The sequence below is a fragment of the Indicator indicator genome, chromosome 11 (genome assembly GCF_027791375.1).
Source record: "Indicator indicator isolate 239-I01 chromosome 11, UM_Iind_1.1, whole genome shotgun sequence".
In the NCBI taxonomy this organism is placed as follows: Eukaryota; Metazoa; Chordata; class Aves; order Piciformes; family Indicatoridae; genus Indicator; species Indicator indicator.
The window spans coordinates 1,083,169-1,102,849 of NC_072020.1; the positions used below are offsets into that span (position 1 = coordinate 1,083,169).

The window sequence follows — 19,681 nt, forward strand, 5'->3', positions numbered from 1 at the left end:
CTTGACTGAATGAGGTACTCAGAGTAAATGACTTTAATTTCTTTTAAGCAGTCGTTTGCTGATGGCAAGGACAGGGCAGGACGTTTTTCACACACAATTTGTAACAGCTCTTTTGCAGCTGGCTCTGTGGTAGTAGTGACAACTGTCCCTGAATGCATATAGCTGTTTTGTCAGATCTCAGAGCAGTTCTCTCTTTGCTCAGGCATTTGGAGCACAGTTTTGGGTTTTACTCTCCCTGTTGTAATACAGGAGGAATAAGGCATTGCACCTGCATTTAAGCACCTTACACATCGATTACCATATCTATGCAAAGAGTAGGGAGCTCATGAAAGCAGAATTGCTTCTGTGACTACACATGAACACCCTTATTTCTTTTTTTGTTTGTTTGTTTGTTTTTGGTTTTGTTTTTTTTCCACTGGAGTGTTGCATCATTTTTCTTCAAGGACTCAGCTCCATTCTCTGTTTCCTACTTAGTTCCCTCTGTCCCATCTCCATTACAGAACAGCTGCTCCTTGACTGCTAAGGAATAAGCAGAAGCTGGGAATATTTCTACTTCCCCTCTGGTTTAGTGTTGCTGTTGCCCAGTCCCTGTGCCATGTTTTAAATGCACAGAGAAATACAGCACAGGAGATGTATGCAGCTAAAATGGGAAAACACTGTGGCTGAGAAATAACACTGTAATGGGCTAAGGCATTGTGTTCAGGCTTGAGATGAACTCATACATTGTGCACCTAAGAATTTAAGAGCAACATCAATAAAACAATAATGCACAATAATGAGTTTCTGGAGCTACATAATAGCATGTGTAGAATTTGCATAGCAAATTATCTTGGTTTTCATGGATTTTATTTCCTTTTTTGGACAAAAATAATTTGATTATTTATGTCTGGACTTAAATTAGGAACATGATTGGGGAAAAAACTTCTTTTTTTTTTTTTTTTTTTTCCCCCAGCCCAGTAGTAATTATGTTTAAGATGCAAGAGCTCAGTGTCCCAGTAGTCATTGCTGTGATGCTTAGGTTTTAGCTTTTAGCTCAGGAAGTGTCAGTCTTCAGCCTGGTCTGAGCTTCCTTGTGCAGTGCAATGCCTCGGGTTTTCCTACCCGATGGTGGAGGATTGCTTCTCTTTTATCCAGTCCCATGGTGATAGGAGACATAATTCAGGGCATACATATGTTAATAGCTGGTAGAGATTTTATCAGTACCTTACTATTATGCTACAGGCATTTATTTCAGTTGCCACTGTTCTGCTAAGTGCTTTATTTCAGGTTGTGTACGTTCATCAGTTTGCTGCTTGATGCTCATCTGGAAGAATTTGGCCTTTTTTGTCTTGCAGTCTCTGCTTGTGGTTTTGATTTTTTTTTTTTAACATGTTTATTTTCTGTATTTTACTGATACTTGAATTAGCCTTTTTTCTGAGCAAAGATTCTCTCATTTTAGTCACATGCTTGTTTTATAATGAAAGATACAAAAGGAAAAAAAAACAGCATCTTGGTACACTTGAAGTTGAGCTGAATTTGATCCTTCAATCACTGTTAAACCATATACAGGACTGATAGAAGTGACTTACTCTGTAAATGAGATGTTAGGGTTAATGAATCAGATCTAATAGCTCCAGGATTAAATTTTCATCTAATCTAATTTATCAGAACTAAATTGTTTGTAATGAAGGTGGACATGTACTTTGCAGGTGTTCTGTAGTGTAACAAGATATTAGTTAAGCATTTATCAGAAGCCCTCCATGGTATTTCTCTTCCTTGCTCTCTTTCTTTTTTTTCCCCCCTTGCAATCACACCACTGATGCTATTAAGCTTTGACAAACCTAGAAGGTTATTGTCACCTACTCTGTGTGGGGAAATGGGAGGTTACCCATGAAGAGAGTGCTATGGAATAGCAAGTGGGTAATTCAGTTGAGGGAAGCTCTTCCTTCCATGAGTAATTAACACGTCTCGATGTGTTGTTCCAAGCTGCAGCAGGAAAGCGCCCATTAATCAAGATGCTGTTTGGTCATTTTCACTTCCAAATCACTGGAGGGATATCTAGAGATCTGAAACAGACCCTGTGCTTTCCTCACAGGTAACTGTATGTCAGTAGTAGGTGAAATAATGTCTTAAAGTCTGGGTGTTTCAGAAATGAGCTGCTGATACACAAGCCAGTGAACTTTGGAGGTGGTCCAAATAGGTTTTAGTAATTACCTTTTATGCTTCTGTTGCCTGCCTCCAGTTTAATGTAGTTTAATGACATGATCAGTAGAAATGAAAAAGTATCTTGAGTTCTGAAAAACCTTGGTCTCTATAAGCAAAGTCAGACCTTTCTCCTCTCTGCTTCCAAGGTAGCCTTGTGAGGGTGACTTCTGATACACAAGTCTTTGTGCTAAAAACAGGGAAAAATGTTCATGTGAAAACAAGCACAACAACTTTTTTATGGCATTAATTTGTATGCTTGGGGCATTTCACTGGTTTCTTCGTTAGCCAGTTGGCTTTTGGACAACTGTCTTGCCTTCCAGTCTTCAATTGGCTTCCTTTTTTTCTCTCTTCCTGGATAAGTTTTGAACTTCTAAGACAGATAAATGTCATTTTAAAGAGATCACAGCAGTTATGCAAGACTCTAATTTTCAGCCACGAACAGAGTACACCACATCCTTAAAATCAAGTATTAATGAATTCTGTAATAAACTCTGCTACCACTTACCAGACTCAACTAGCTGGCAATAAATTGGCGCTGTGCAAGGTGTTCAGTCTCAATAGACATCTTTAATATCAAGAACTAAATCAAATTCAGGAGAGTGAGAGAAGAGAAAGCAGGTCCCTCAGGTGCAGAAATAATCTTAGCTTGATCACAGGAGAACAGCAGAGCATTTTGAAGCACCTAAAGTGGTTCCTGTCTGAGAATGGGCATTGTGCCTCAGCCCTGTCTAGGTGAAGAGCTGGACTGCAGTGCAGCCTTGGCCTGCCAGGGTCTCCCCTGAGTTCAGAGCTAAATTCCTGTGTTCTAGGCCCAACATATTGGGCCAAACACTAAAGCCTGTAGTCAGGCATACTCTCAGGGAGTCAAGATCCACTAAGGATTTGCATCCATAGATTAAAACAGCATAACTTTCTGGAATTAAGCTTTAGGAAAGCTTGTGAGGGTCGTGTGATGCTATCTCAGCGTTAGATCACGTTCTTTAAACACTGTCTACTTTGAAAGCCTTCAGGATCTAGGCACTGCTTGGTCCACACACAGAATAACTTGATATGCAAGAGATTCAATGTGCAGCTATCCACCCTATAGCCTTCAGCTTCACCATGGCTTTTGTAATGGGGAATGCCACTGGTGCCAGTCCCACTGAAATCGTGCTGATGGGGTCCTAGGACAGAGCATCTTGAAGGGTAGGCAAGAGCGAATGAATAAATCTCACAACTGCTGAACAAAAAAACTCAGGGAGACATTACTCCCCTGTAGCATTCCTGGCTCTTGCTTTCTGTCCTGCCAGACTTCTCTGCAACCCCAATGAGAGGGGGGAATGCCTGCCAACATACCAAGTGACTTTTCACATCCTTGTTCAGTAATAAATACAGAACATGTTTAGATCCCAGATGGTGTCCTGAGAAAAATGTTAAAGATCATACAGTCTTTAACTGGGGAAAAGAAAGCATTTGGTATGTGTGCAGCATTTCTGCCCTGCAGAGACTGCAGCACCTTGAAGGTGCATAGAGTTGGGTTTTTTCTTGTTTGATGGATTTAATGTTCTTTCACCATCATAACAGCAGTTCTTAGTGACTCATACTATAAAAGCAGCAATCTGTTAATGAGGCATTTACCTTCAAGTGCTTGAAATGCCATCTTGATTTGCTTTAAGTTGTGATAATATAACTGCATTGTACTTTAACAATTATCTGTATTTATATTCCCACACTCACTTCTTTGAAACTGTGTTTTAGCATTCATCAACCCCTAAATAAATGAAACCTATTTGAAGGCTGTAATTCTCATACTTGAAAAACATTGTTCTGAATTTCATCAAATAACCTGAAGGGCTGGGATTCTGCCATGTATCACGAGCCTGGGACCTTTTGACAATGACAGTGTTTGCTTCCGACTTCTGTAAATTCAGAACATGTTCCCGTGCCTCCATGATCAAAACAGTCATTTGTACTGCAGATAAGAAGAGTTTTGGCCCACCAGGTAAAGCAAAGAAACAGTAATGCTTATGCAGTATGGCTGTGGTGGCAGTGCAGAGCCGGAGGAGAGCCTGCAGCAGGGTGAGCAGATGCAGCAGGTGCTCACAAAGCAGCAAAGCAGGGCAGGCCAGCATACCATGGTGTCAGTGTGCATTCACAAGGGGCCAGCGTGATGCTGGACTGAGCAGTGCTTTAATTAAAGACAAGTGCAAATAGCAAGGAAATGCTGTTCAACCATCAGAACACCTGCATAAGAGTGCCCTAAATCTTCACAACTTCTCAGAATCCTGTTGGCAACAGAATTTCTCTCCTCTTCTCACCATCTCCTTGCTCTCCTCATAGCACCCTTGTGCCAGAACATTTTGGTGGCTGTTTTGTTGGCAAGGTGATGATCCTGTGGGTACTCAGGGATGCTGTTCTACCTGGTGCTAGCCCCATTACCCTACCTACCTTTTACTTGGTGTTGCCTTTTCATTCAGCAGAGGAATATCAACATTGTCTCCTTTACCTGCTGAATGAGCTGCCAATGCAGAGTTCATTTTTTCAGACTCCTGCACACTGCAGCAGTCTCTGCTTTTGAACTGGCTCTGCTATGGTGCCTTCGTTCTGACACACGCTGTGCTGCTACCAGTGAAGCTTTTCCAGATGAGCTGCACTGCAGCTCATCTGCTGGATGTGTTTGATTGCATCGGGCAGCTGTACTGGCCAGCCCAGCCTTTCCTGGTGAGGTTGTTGCTTCTTTTGAAAAGCATCTTGCAACAGCCTGTGCGCTGTGGTGCTGTCAGAAACACAAGCCTCATAATCAAGATTTCTGTGCTGTATGGAAGTCAGCCCTGCTGGTACCAGACTCTTGATGTGCTCTGCTATTATGGTGACTAAGTCTTCAGAACCAAGTGTGCAAAGCTGGTGCTTGTCTCTTTCCATTTGTGCTTTTGCTGTGGCACCTGTGTTTCCTGTTTCTTAGACAGTTATTTCAGAGCTAATTAACTTATTCCCATTGAGTGCAGCTTTTCTCCCCCCCCCCCCCTCCTTCCACAGTATTTAATTTCTCATTTCCCATGTAAATAGAGGTATATGAAAGTGCATTAGTTTGTGTTTAAACATGACAGGCACAAGGAAATGGAAATGCCCTCTGACTGCCTGAGTCCATGTATCCTGATAGCCATTATCACTCTGCAATACAGTTTTAAAATCTGTCTTATGATAAATAGTGAACACCTGGTTAAGGTGCTCAGGGCTTTAGGGTTTTTTCATTACTACTTACGATGGTTGACTAGGAATCAAAAGCATTAAATAAGCACGTAATGTGGAATTCTCCTTTAAAAGTCCATGTGAAAAAGTATGCCTGAGGGGCAAACTCTGTTTTTTGTCATACAGAGATAAATTGAGAGGAACTCTACTGAAGTAAATGAAAGTAGCTCACATTAAAGTCACCGTAATAGTAGGGGGGGAAAAAATCATATAATGGATGTTGCTATTAAAATCTTAACTTTTTTCTTTTGGAGACACAGAAATGTTTTTGCTGCTTATTCTGGCTCTACCATTTCCAAAGCAGAGGTTTCATTGTAAGGAATGAGTCCAGAAAAGTGTTTTTGAGTAAGGATTGTAGAGGCCTTGTTTAACTAAAGATTGCAGATGCCTTCATTATCTTTGCATAACCCTACCTTACACTGAGCTACAGAATGCATTCAGTTGGAAGGGACCTCAGAGATCATCTGCTCCAATCTCCCCACCATGGGCAGGGACACCTCTCAACTAGACTCAGCTGACCTCAATTTAAACAGCTCCAGGGAGGATGCATCCATAGCCTCTCTGGGAAGCCTGTTTCAGAGTCTCACCACCCTCCTACTGAAGAACTTCTTCTTCAGCTCCAGTCTAACCCTGCTCTCCCTCAGCTTCAAACCATTCCCCCTTGTCCTGTCTCTAGACACCCTCATGAAAAGCCCCTCTGCAGCTTCCTGTAGGATCCCTTCAGCTATTGGAAGGCATCTCTAAGGTCCCCCTCCATTTACATTTCTTTCAACTCAATGTCCATTTCTGATTTTTTCTTTCTTTAGTGTTTGAGGAAGGCCTGCAGGTTGGCATGCCTGAACATGCTTGTTGCTGTGGTATATCCTATTTCTCACTTGACAGTCTTACCTCAGGCTTTGCATCCTTATGAACCAAGCCGGTGAGGCAATTTGCAACCTCGCTGCAAGCCTGGGTCACCATTACCAGTGATGACTGGGAGAGAAGAACCTTCTCATGGTTCTACTAGTTCCATGGTGCTCCATAATGCTCTGCACATGCAGAGAGTCTCGCTGCCCAGGCAAACTTCTTTCCACAGCTGGAGATTAATCACTTACTGGGCTGGTAGATTAATTTTATCAAGAGGCATATACTGGATCATTAGTTTAGGCTCGTGGCTTGATCTCACCCTTCTCCTATTATCTTTTGACAAGTGGTAACAATTTATAAATAGTAAATGAAGTGAAAATGGGATTTAAGAAATGTAAATAATGCTATGAAGTATGAAAACCATGTTGCTTAAATATGTTAGTAGTTGGAGGAGACATTTTCCCAAATTGCTTTTTCAAGTTGCTTTTCCTCTCTAGTTTTTGATTACTTTTTCCCCCTTCCCTCTGCATTTTAAAACCCCAGTTATTTATTGTGCTTGGTATATAGTTTATTAGATGCTCAGCAGAGAGTTCACAGCCATCAATTTCACACTGGTAGTACAACTGCAGAAACTTTATTTGTGCTTTAGGATATAAAACCAGAAAAAAATAATATTCCTTTGCTGGTCCTGTCAAAGCGAAATATTTGAGGAATGAATCTTCATTTCTGGCTGCACAGACAGTGGTCATTAATGGGAGAAAAGGCAGACCACCACACCTAGCAATCCATTAAGGGCACTTTGCAGCCTTTCTGTTTATGATCAACCACCACAAATGACCAATTACGTTAGAAAACTATTGCCACGCTCCCCCAGAAGGCAGCGAGTCAGGCAACCAGACAGCCTGCTGACTCGTCTGTTGGGGCCTTACAGCCATTAGTGCTGGTACCTATGGGTGATGGACAAAGGTTTCTGGAGTGCTCAAAATCAAATCTGTGGAAATGTGGCTGGCACGTTTTGTTGCTTTGTCCCTGGAGTGCAAATTGTGAGCAGAAGTGGGAGTCACATGCAGAACCACACAGAATTGTCAGGGTTGGAAGGGACCTCATGGATCATCTAGATCCAACTCCATGCAGAACAAGAGGCAGGAGAGCTGCTGTCTCTTAATATCATCTTTCTAATGGTTCAGTACAAATGTCTGCTGTGCATCTGACAGGGAATTGTACTGGACTGTAATTATGGCTTGAATGTGTGCTGTATTTTGATTTGAAATACGTTGCTGATTAGTTAAGTGCAGATCTGTAACAACAAAATCGGGGCTGATTTACACATCTGGTTTCATTTCCCATTCTGAAATGAGGTGAAGCTGAGGACTTTTCAAGCTGGTAAGAGGATGTTATTTACTAAGTCACAAACTTCTGTAAATTCTACCTTTTGGTTTCTTCACAATTGGTCCATTCATGTGAGTGGAAGCTTAGTGTCTTGTTGTCAGGTTTCTAGATATGAGGATGTCTAGAGCACAGTGTAGAAGGTTCGTGGTCCCTGACAGAAACTTTGTGGTGTGATACTACTCTTAAAAACAAACAGTTTGTGCCCCTCAGTTGAATGTTAGCATCTCACTCCCTGAGGCTGTTGGTCACCTTCTCAGCATTGATGGAGCTTAAGAGGTTATGGGTTTGGGTCTGGGTGCAGACCCAAACTGGCATGTTCCTCCTTGACAGCTATGAGATACTAGCAGTGACCAGCTGCCAGTGAAATGAGCTGCTTCTTAAGCTTTGATTCTTGTGCAAGGGGAGGTGATGTGAGATGCTGATTTTGTGCAAGGTGAAAGTGTGTAGCAGTATCCTACCAGCTTACAAACCTGAAAGTGTTGAGCTTCTCATGAATAGGGTTTGGCTTTTAAACAGAAAAGATTAATTCCCGGTTTCTAATCAGCTATGATTGTTTGGGGTATTTTCCCCTTTTAATGGTGATGAGGTAATATTTTGTTGAAGAAAAACGCCATCAGTCCTTCCCATTACTGTTTTTGTTTATGAGGAGTGAGAAAACTCGTGGGTTTATTCTTAAGCTTGCTCTCAGTTTTTCCTTTATTTCCAAAGGTGGGTAGGCTTCACCAAGCAGCAGTGCTGCAGGAGGTGACAGCTACTGAAGGAAGCAAATTAACATGCAGTATGTTAATTTGTTTTCTCTGTCCTTTAGTCACAGCGAGGAGAGCCTAAATATTTCAGTGACTGAGACTTTGGATTCCCGCTCCTTGCCACACAACAACAACAAAAGCTATTTATAGCAATAGCAGTTAGCAGCGATACAGCAGCCTCAGACAGCTATAGGGAGCGTCTCCTCTTGACCACCAATGTTAACTGATGTTGCACTGAATGCCTCTGTGAAAAACAAAGAGCACTGAGAAAATAAAGATCAAAGCAGAGCCAAAAGAAAGATTTTTTATTGCTATGTTTTACTTTGCTGGCAGACCAGAGCAAAGGTTTTCTGAACATTTAAAAGATGAAAAAGGTGAAGAATCCCAGAAGCGATTTATCTTGAAGCGAGATAACTCTAGTATTGATAAAGAAGACAATCAGGTTGGTTCTCGGTTCGAGAGTTGCTGAAATTTGTTCTGTTTTCGAAGGTGGGCTGACTGATGTTATTGTTGTTCTTTTGTTGTTGCTCTCCTCCTCCCCTGCCCTCTTGCCCGGGCTCCCTTTGCCGTACGTACCACGGCGGGGAACGTCGAGCCCCAGCGTGGCCGCTTCAGCCGTGGCAGTGTGTGGGGTTGCATGGGTGGTTTGCTTGGCGCAGGACTTGCTGCATGCCCACGGGAGGGGGAATGCCAGCGGCTCTGGGCTGCGCGGAAGGCTGTGTCAGTCGCATTTCCCAGTGTCTCGCCTAACTTCGGCAGCTGCTCCGCTCCCTGCAGCTCCCCCTTTCTGCTGTACCCATTCAGAGATGGATTGCAGTATGGATCGACCATAAACTTCGATGCAGCCCAAAACAAGAGAGAGGGAAAAACAAAAGAAGGGAAACATCAAAAATACAAAATGCCCCTAACAAACATGTGATGGTGACGCCAGGTTAATTTAAAAAAAAAATCCTAAATTAAGTTTAGACCAAAAAAGCAATTAGCTTTATCTTTCAGCTCCCTCCCTCCTCCTGTCCCCTCACCACCTTTGACTGTCTGTGTAACTTACTTGCTTGTTGTGCATGTACTGTGGCAGACGTTCCCCCCCTGTGTTGCCTGTGCCATAACACAACCTTACCTTAGGTGAGCCCGATGAGTAGGGGAGTGCCAGGGATCTGTGTGTGTTTGTGCTGCCTTGAAAAGTGAGCCTTGTGCTGTTTCAATCCACTGCAAGCTGTGTATGTGGAATATTTTAACAACAAAAATAAAATAAAATCAAAAAGGGTTCTGTCATTAATTGGTTTTAGGAGAAAATTCTCACAGGTAAGAAGGCAGCCTATGCTTTCTTTTCTCAGTTTATGTTGGTGGAGAGACCTGCCAGTGAGTCTCTCACTCCTACACTCTGTGTTTTCAGTAAAGAACTGATCTTTCTTTTCTTTTAACTATTTTTACATTCCCCCCTCCCTTTGCCCCCCCCCTCCCGAGTCTGCCTTGTATATAGCAACCTTGCCTGTTATGCTGCATCTGAGTTGGCTTCAAAACCAAACCCCAAGCATTTTCAGGGTGTGATGAACATGGGGATGAGCCAAAGGCAGGCAGCGTGACCTGTCTCACCAGGTGCTGGGTTGAAGGGGGAGAAGGTGCTGTGCTCAAGACCCAATTGCCAATGAAGGATTTCTTGACAGTCCTCCTCTTTTCCTCTCCTCCCTCCCACAGCACAACTATTTCTGCACTGTGGCTTACTGAGAGGCACAAATGGCCCTTCTTTCCCCAGCAAAACCAAAGTTGAGGCTTCCTTATTGTGTGGAAATGGTTACAACTGTCGTGCCAAATATTTGGGACTTCTCTTCCTTGTACACATAGGCTTTGGTGGGTTTCTTCTAGGGCTTGCAGTTGAGCTTTTGCAGCCTAGGTTCCTTCTCCTTCCTCAATGTCGTAGGTAGTGCAGCGCTGCCTGCCCTCCTGCTCCTTGCAGCCAGTATGAGAGTTGGGAAATCATGGCAGCTGAGACCAGTGCCTCTCAGGCTTGGGGTGAGAACAGCCATTCTTAGGACAGCAAGTCTGTGAAAGCCATGCAGAAAGCCTCCTTTCAGCCATCCTCTCTACAAAGCCACTTGTGCTATCTCACTGGAGACCCTCAGGTGCCCAGCCTTACAGGGTGCTTCGTGCAGGAAGGATGGCTATCGTTTCATGCTTCATTTGTTTAAGTGAACATTTATTATTCTCAGCTGACAGTTACTTGATGGCAGTTTTTAACAGCTCAACTTATATAACCCTCCTGGTTTTCTTTCTGCTCAGCAAAACAGAATTCTTCCATTTAGAGATGACAGACGAAGTAAATCAATTGAAGAGAGAGAAGAGGAGTATCAGAGAGTGAGGGAGAGAATATTTGCACAAGATGTGAGTAGTTGTTTTAATTGCCTCTTTAGTGCCATACCTTTGCTAGTAGTCAGACAGTCTTGCCCCCCTCTGACACAAACACAGCAGCTGGACTTGCCCTGTGGAGCTGGAGGTGACAGGGAAGGGTCTGAGAGGAGCTTGAGAGGTGTGGAGGTTGGCTTCTGGAGGAGCAGATGATGAGAGTTGCAGGAAGAAGGGTAGGGGAGAGATGAGGCCCAGCATGTTGTCTGGATAGTGCTTACCTTGTTTCTTTGAATGTTCTTGTTTGTGTGGTCTAGATTTCCTCCTTTGTTACCTTCCCTTTTGCTAGTCAAAGGGCAGTGATTTAAATGGACACTCAGTAATTTCAAATGGCTGTGTTATTTCAGGTTTGCTTTGAGCTTGCTCGAATTTTCTTCTTGTCCTGCTGCAGAGCCTCCACAGGGTTTTATTTCTTTGGCCCAGTGCTGTAGCACTAAGATCCTAAGAACAAAGAAAAGCCAGAGGTTAAAATTGGAGTTACGTGGGATTTTTTTAAATGACCAATTAAGAAACTGTATTTCTGCCATCAGGCTGTGTTGTTGAATATTTTATTCTGAAAGGAATAAAGCTAAATAGACGTTAGAATTCTTGCCTCTATCAAAAAGTCAGAACTTTCACAACAAGCTACATGGCTAGAGGAAACAGGAAATATCAGTGAGCACCATCTCATGTTCCTGAAAAGGGAAGAAAATTATAATTTTCTATAGTACTGTAATGATGAGGTCCTAAAAGAATGAAAAAATGTCAACATTTTATTGTTTTATCTTCATCTCAGTGAGAGCTCTACCCTTAGATGACTATGGGAAAGAAACCAATTAAAACTCTTGTTAAAAATCAGATTTGGCAGTGTCCTTTTAAATTAAAACTGTTCATATGCTGCAGGACTAATAGTATTATTTTAGATACCCTTTTTGTTTTGTTCTAGTTTTGGAGTTACACACATCCAAGCTATTTTTGTTTAGGGGAATAAATGATATAGTTTTACGGGGGGGGGGGGGGGGTAGTGGTGGTGGTAGTGTTACCACCTGGGATAAGTAATTTTGCTTTTTAATAAATAATCTGCCCCATCTAACTATTTTTAACCTCATTTTTTTTCCTGACTGAGACAGTTCCAGTGAAAGCAGGGTCCCTTCAGTTTACTTTTTTCCCACCCTGTGAGTCTCCCATAAATACTGCCATAGAGTTACCAAGTTTTTCAAGGACTGCAAAAGCCTCTTGCAGCCTGTTTTCTAGATGAACCTTGCTGTTTCTGGCTTATTACAAAGGAGCTCGTGCAAAATCAAGAAATCCTTGAGTTTTGAAGCAAATTTTGAGTGAGACAAAATAACATATGGAAAGCTGTTGCCAAAATGCCATTCCTATCAGAAGCAGCAGCTAGAAACGCCAGACTGAGGAAGGGAGGTGGCTGGAAAGGTGTGCTGAACCTTGCTGCACGACTCACTTCTGGTTTTATCTTCAGGTACTTGAGCTTTAAAGACAGGCAAGCAGAGAGCATTTTAATGGCCCGCAGCAGGAGACTGTTGTGGCCCCTTGGGTTAGCAACGCTGAGTAGCAAGCCCTAAGTAACGGCGTGGTTTGTGGCAGGCATTTAAAATGGATGGGGAGTGAGCACTTTTAAAGATCAGCAGCGTTAGGTGTCTCTCCCTCTCTCTCTCATACCCGCTGGTTTGCTCGCTCCCTGCTGCTGCAGGCATTAGCACCGCCGTGCACTGCGTCCAGCATGATGTGCCGATAACATCCACAGGGGGCTGGCTGTGTGCTAGCTGAGCCTTTTGCAGTGCAGCACTCCTCACACCGATGAGGTGTTTGTAGGGGGGATCAGTGCCCGTGGTAGTGGACAAGGTCATTATTTTTTTGTTTCAGGAAGGAGAGCAATGGCTTCCTGTTATAGGCAGCCACTTGCTGCATGTAAGACTATATAGTTTGCAAGTCCTCTGCAATCATTAATTAAACCAGTTCTCCCCAGGTTGCTCTGAGGTCAGTACCTAAGCCTTGTCATCCTCCAACTAGTAGATCTGGAATAAGAGACAGGGAGGGATTAGTCACGTGGTATTTTTGTTATCTCTATGCTGTTTACATTGCTGCAGTCAAGCCTTTATCGGTGCCTTTCTTACGAACCTTAGCAAATGAATTATAGATACTTCTAATTAGAGTATGCATGAAGAGAGCTTGCATGAGAGGTCTCCAAAGGGCAGCCATGAAGGTCAAGAGTACTGCTGTAACTTGTTGTACCTCGCACCTCCACTCTAAACATGTCTGAGGTACCAAAAACTCTTTGAATAACAGATCACCCTGAGAGTCAGAACTCTGAACAAAATTTAGGAGGAAAAGGCAATCTGGTTACCGGGGCAAAAAAAAATTCTGTGCATGTTTCAAATGCTGTGAAAAATGCCTTAACCCCACATACCAACAACCAACCTTGGCTTGCCCTTCCTGTGATTTTGCAGCACTCTGGAGTGCCAGATACCTTCATTTCCAAGTGAGAAGATTTTAACAAACTAAATATCTTCATGAATAATGCCATCATTATGGTAGTCCTTATGATGATTAGTCTGATGCTAGTCAGTTTAAATTATATTTTTTCTGGCAAGTGTTCCATCTGTTGTGTTGGCTATCATAAATTTTGACAAGGGGAGCTGGAGGTTTTAATGACTCTTGTCACGTGTTGAGTCATAGCAAGTGGCAGAGATTGAGAGGCATGTTAATGTGATATCTTAATAAAAGGACTGGTGAAGAAATAAATAGTTAATAAATGTGATCCTTCCAGCTCGCTGAAAGAAGAACTGCAAAGTGCACCTCAAACTTTTCAGGCTGCTGACATGAAAAGAGCACTGCGTGAGCCCTGTTACGCTCAAAGCTGTTTCCAAGGTTATTTGTAATTTCAAAGGCTACAAGCTTCCTTTTTAAACACATTTTTATTGGAAAATCTGTTATATAACCATTTGTGTGTTTTGCAATCAAGTGCACTGGAGCAGGTGACCTGGTCTAGCTGGGTCTTGCAACTAAAAGTTTCTCGTCTTAACTGCCTTTACCAGGTTGAGGAGTATTATTTATTATTTAATTATCCCAAGGACACCCCAAAAGAATAAAGCTCCCCATTTGTTGTTCTTTTGCTGTGCGTGAATTCAGATCTCAGCAGATTTAACTGAGAATTCCAAATGTGTTTGGCTTTTGAGCATGCAGCAAACCGATTCTGAAGACTAGCAATCCAATTATGTGGGGGAAATGTCATCCTTCAAGGGTAGCACAATGTATAACCTCATGACTCAGAATCACATAAGGCCCATCCATTGTTCATAAATGAATTATCTGGTAATTGTTGTGTGTTGACTGGAAAAAAAAAATAGCTGGTTTATTTCAAATGCTAGTCTTCTCCACAGTACACATAGAACTTACTAAAGGAAATGCACCCTGCTTTTCATTCTGCTGGTGGTAATTACAATGGATGCTGTTGGCTAAGGAGTGACTTCTGAACAGCCAGATCTTTTAGATAAAAGAAATCATGATTCCTCTGCTTAAGAAGTACACTGAGGATTCTTGTCACTCTGATTAAAGAGAGTCATGAAGGAAGTATTTGAAAAGGTGACTTCAACTTGTCCTTTCCTTCTAGGAGGAAAAAGACTAAGAGGAAGAGGGTTCAGAATTAATAAAAACAAAGATATGCCTCATGTTGGCTACCATAAACCTGTAGATACTGAAACTCCCATGCTACTCTACAGAGCCTTGGTTTGTGGCTGCAGATTGAGCAATAACCATTAGTCAAAAGCCTGAGATCTATTACATCTGGTTAACTGATGTGAAAATGATTACCTGATGGCATCCACTGCAGGATGTTGCTGTATGTTAATAGTTATCTGTGCTGGCTAATGTAATTAAAACCAAGAGCAGCAACCCCTTGCATACCTAGTGCACTAGCAGAGCTGATGCACGTGTTCCAGTTGAGATTTTGAACCTGGGAAATTGGAAGAGTGCAATACTCATTTCATAAATGACAGGTAGTCATATGGAGCACCCTAATGGAAGTCTTGCATGTGGGGTTCTCTGAAGAGGCAAATCTGTAGGCTGTCTTTCACAGCATTTTTTTTTTTTTGTAGGTTTGTTGTCAGTGTCTTTGAGTATTCCAGAGCTGAGCATTTTAAGAATGTTTTTGACAGCAGCTGTGCTGTGTACTTCAGCTTTCCTGATGCTTTAACTTGAGCATTATTAATGCTGTAGATTAGGAAAGTGAGGCCTGACCTTGTAGTAGCCAAATTGCTATCTAGAGCTGCTTAACTACCTGATTTTTAGCAGCAAGAATAACATAGTAAGAAAGTGCCTGCCTTCTCTGCCTCTCAGCCTCACACCTGTACTGAAAAATAGCTTCCAGGGAGTGTGTGGCCCTGTGGCATCATCATCAGCCAGGAAGACAAATAGAATTATTATGGACTCTGCTATTGAGTCTGTAATACAGTTGATAGTGGTTTCCATCCAGACACTGAGAAGGGATCAAGCCTCTCCACTTGCTTTATAAAATTGAAATCCCAGGTACTTATTCTGCTTTATGTCCCAGTCTCATTAAAAACTAGAGAAAGTGAAACAAAATTAAAACCTCCTCCAGATAGGTTCATGGCCTTTGGCTCTGGTCTAAGCAAGGGCTTTTTATTTGCTGCTCTGGAGGAGTAGGTGTGCCACTGCTTTGGAAACGTGGCTGCAGTGAGGTCAATGCACAAATGCCTGTCATGAATCTTCGAAGTGAAGACACAGCCCACAGCTGAGCTTGTACAAGCCCATGGGGTTGTTTCACTGTGCTGGAAGGTAGTTAAACTATGCTGAAGTCTGCACAGCCACATTTAATGCAATGTTGTGACTAAAGTGCCTGAAAGGAGAGAAGACACAGTGTCACAGTTGTACCAAGGATCCCAGTGGTCTTAGCTGGAACAGTTTGTGTCTTCTCCTAGCCTGGGGTGAAATCCTAGATCTGCTGTAGCTGGTGGCAGTTTGGTCTCTGGCAATGGAGAACTTGTTCCTGATATCCAGAGGCTTTGTTCTAGGGAGGGGTACACTTGCCACCAGCGCAGCCCAGAGCCATGTGTGTTCAGTAGGAGTGCGAGGTAGGAGCTCACCCGGAAATCCCACGGAGCTGTCAGATGTTCCCTGATGTGAATGCTGGGTGAGTGAATTAGAGCTTTAGTACAAAACTGCATTGCCTTCTCAAGGCTGAATTCCTTGCTTGTGAAAACTGATGGGAGGGCAGTGGGTGCAATGCCAAGGGAAAGCTTTGCCCACGCATCTGCTGGAGCAGTGGAAATGAGCAGGGTGTTGCTGGTGTTGGCCAGCACTCTTTGAGAAGGTGATTAGTTCACCCTTCCCAGAACAGAAACATCCCAGATCCACATATATCCCACACTGTCAACATTTGACACAACTCCTGTTGGTGCTGCATTGTTCTTTGAGCTGAGTCCTGCTGCAGCATCGATGGGCATGATTGCTGCTGCTCCCTCCCCTTGCCTGCCTTTTGTTCAAATTTTAGTGCAAGTGCTGACTATCCTTTCTTCTGTACCTCATGGAGGTATAATCTAGTGACAGCTACAAGGCACTTGGTGTAGTAAACATGAAATAGGAGGGAAATAGAAAAATCAAAGAAGGAGAATTATTCATGGGAAATTGAGCATAGCTTCATTTCTCTGCATAAAGAATGAAGTAATGCTAAAAGAGTTACACACTTGTCCACAGGATTTATTTCTTCTGAGCACTTCACCTTTCTCCAGATCTGAGTTCTCCAGCAGAGAACCATTTTGCAGTAGACTATTATTGTTGTGAATATTAAGACAATTATCATCACTTTGTATCTCAATGTGGGTATGAATGTTTCCTCTCCAACTGTAGGTATTTCTAAGTGCTGCAGTAGCTTCTCTCCCTTTGAAGAACTTTGTGAATTCTGCATGCTTCCTTCCTGTTTGTCCTTCCCCCTGCAGCTCTGTGCTATTCTGCAATCTTACTTTGAGGTTGTAGGGTAGACTGGTGGAACCTTATGTAGGAGAAATGTTTTTCCCCTTCAAATTGCCAGTATTTTGCACATACTGCCTTCTTCTGCTCTCAGGACTGAGAAGCTTCAGTTTGTCCCCAAACTGAGACCCCTCGTTGGCAATGTGTTGTAATGCATGGAATTTATTTTACTGGCCTGACCTTACTCTTGACCCTTTTTTCCCCTCTTGTCTTCTGCAAATGCAAATGATGCATGAATTGAAATCCCCTTAAGCCTGAACAGGGGAGGTAATTATAAAATCAAGGAAGGAATTGGAACAGCAGAACATATCTAGAACGTCTGATACAATGCCTTTTTTATTTTTCAGTCAGTTTGCTCCCAGGAAAACCTTTTTGTGGAAAACAGGTAAAAAAAAATAGCTTCTTTTTTTTTTTCTCTTTTCTTTCTGTTAAACTTAGTTGTTTCTTTTGATGATTTTGTCTATCTCTAGTCGTTTATCTACTACGAAGCTTGTTGAGCAAATTGGTAATCTGTATTGTCTGCAACCCATATTATTTGCAATCCATATTATCTGCAACCCATATTATCTGCAGTGTTTTTATGCTTTAGGAGTAGAGGAAAGAGCTTGCCCTGCAGCATTGTATCCGAGAAGCAAAGGTGTTACTGCTGCTTTCTCAAGACTTGGCATTTCTGCTTAAAAAAGCAGATGGTGGGAGAGAGAGGGAGCCCACCTAAGGTTTCATTGCAAATGACCAGTCTGTCTCTGGAGTGCCTTTTTAGAACTTAACTGACTGGTCTTTCAGAAGCACTCCAGCAGTGGCTGGGTGTTTATGAAACACTTGTTTAACCTGCTCCTCTGTGGGGCTGAGTGGTGGCACCGCCTCCACTTGTTGCTTGTGAAGGCTCTCAAGTTCCCCAGACCAGCCCTGCTTTACTCATATGTTGTGGTAATGAAGTGGTGATGTCTGAGCCAACTGTTCCTTTGCATTACTGCCTGATAGTTCTCATGGATGGTCCTTTTACTGTAACAAACCCACTTAAAGCAAAGGGAAGATGAAACTTTGTTGAATATTAACAAAATATGAAGTGTTAGCTCCATAGCAACCACAAATTAGCTGAACTGTGTTGAAAATCTTTGCAATTGTGCACCTTTATGGCAGATGAAAAGGCTGGAAAATGTCACTGGTGAGTGTTTGGGCAGTGCTAGCCCAAGTCTGTCCCATGCAGGTTTTAAAACCATTTATCACCCCCTTGAAGGAGATGTTTCTATCTCTGTTCTTCCTTACCTCTGTCCAGATGCGTTTATGCATAAGGCTCTTCCCATAGAAAATGACTCCACAGCAATGGTTTTCCTGATGGACAGCCCTGTAAGTGGATTGAGGAAAGGCTCTCAGGAGATGATGACCACTGTTACCTAATCACTTTTATTCTGAGAGCCAAAGATGTTTCCTCAGCTGCTGCTTCTGTATCATGACTATGGAGATATGTTTTGTCCAAAATGAATCAAAATTGCAACCGAGGAACCAAAAAGCAAAAAGCGGGTAGTTGCTTCCACAATTCTATGTTTGCCTCTCTGGAGAGACTGAGACAATAAACATCATGTGGTTGTTCACATTCCCAAGTCAGTATGGAACATGCTCAGACACTGCACTGCTGAGGGTATGGTGGGGACCTTTATAGGATTAACTTCTCCATTGGTTTATGCATTCCATCCCACACCTGCCTGAAGGAGAACGTGGCCAGCTCTGGTGTTTGCACATGGTTCTCATTGCTGTCGCCCATGAGCTGGCTGCCCAGCTTTCCTGGTGTGAGGATGCATACCCCAGAGGAGAACAGTGAAAGGCCAGGCTGGAAACTAGGCTTCTGTTACTGCCTGCACAGTTGTTGTCAGGAGGGAGATTTCAGGGGCTTCCTCAGGACACTGCTTTGCCTTGCTGCTTGCCTTACAGCCTTTGATTGGATGAAGCACTTAAACTCATACTTGGGTCCATGCACATGAATGATCCTGTTGATTTCATGTGTTGAATGTTAGGTATGTGTTTGAGTGCTTTGCCTTCCTTTCTGATCAGAGAGCCTGAGCATTCCTCTGAGCTACAGAGATTTCCAAGTGATTCAGCAAGTGCTTAGAATTATCCGTGTGGTATTTGGCTGGCTGGCACTTTTTTATATTCTTAGGAGGTGATGTTTTCCTGAATTTTCTTTAGGATGTAGGTGTATGGTTCCTTGGCTTCTGAGAATTACCTTGCTTGGTAACAGGAAATGTTAAATGGCCTTCAGTCTCCCTGGCTGGCATTTCTTATGTTGACTCTGCACAGTTATGGGGGGGGAGGGGGCAATTTTAGCCTTGTTTTTTTAAGCTATTCATCTACTGCAAATTGGAAAATGCTGCTAGAAATTAAATATAGTTCTAGAGCTCAGATAAATTTGAATTACCATGTCTGCTACCCTAACCTTTCTTTTCATTTTTCAGTAGGCTGTTGGAAGACAGTATATGCAATGATACCCATAAGAAAAGACAGCTGTTTAGGTTTGTATGACTTCATTTATATTCCTTTTCCAGTAACCCTCACTTCTGATCCTATCCATGTCCTCTCCCTTGATGGCTTTGGATATACCATTTTTATGCTTGGAAAGAAAGACGGAGAAAAGAGTTCTTACCCTGCTAATCCCATTGGGAGGTCACAGCAGGACCCTTTTCCTTGGTGTGAGAGATCATTGGCTCAGGAGCCATAGGAGATTTTCAGCTGCCCAGCTGCTCAGACTGTCCCGGTTTGAAGGGGTGCTCTGCCTGGTGGAAGCTCATTTTGCTCTGGTATATACAAGAGGCACTTTTCACAGGCTGGTGTCCAGGCTGACCTTTTCTTCCCTTTGTTGGTTTGTTTGAAGCTGAAGTAAAACTACAATGAGGTGAAATTAATTGAAA

The 19,681-nt window shown here is 42.7% G+C and overlaps 1 protein-coding gene across 1 annotated transcript in view; it reads left to right on the forward strand.

Moving 5' to 3' along the window:
- Positions 1-19,681, forward strand: part of ARPP21 (cAMP regulated phosphoprotein 21) — a 106,974-nt gene that overhangs the window by 15,617 nt on the left and 71,676 nt on the right. Inside the window, exons 9-12 of the mRNA XM_054385102.1 lie at positions 8,727-8,835; positions 10,671-10,772; positions 17,126-17,163; positions 19,229-19,285. Of these exons, the coding sequence (XP_054241077.1) occupies positions 8,727-8,835; positions 10,671-10,772; positions 17,126-17,163; positions 19,229-19,285 (306 nt within the window). The remainder of the gene's footprint in view (positions 1-8,726; positions 8,836-10,670; positions 10,773-17,125; positions 17,164-19,228; positions 19,286-19,681) is intronic.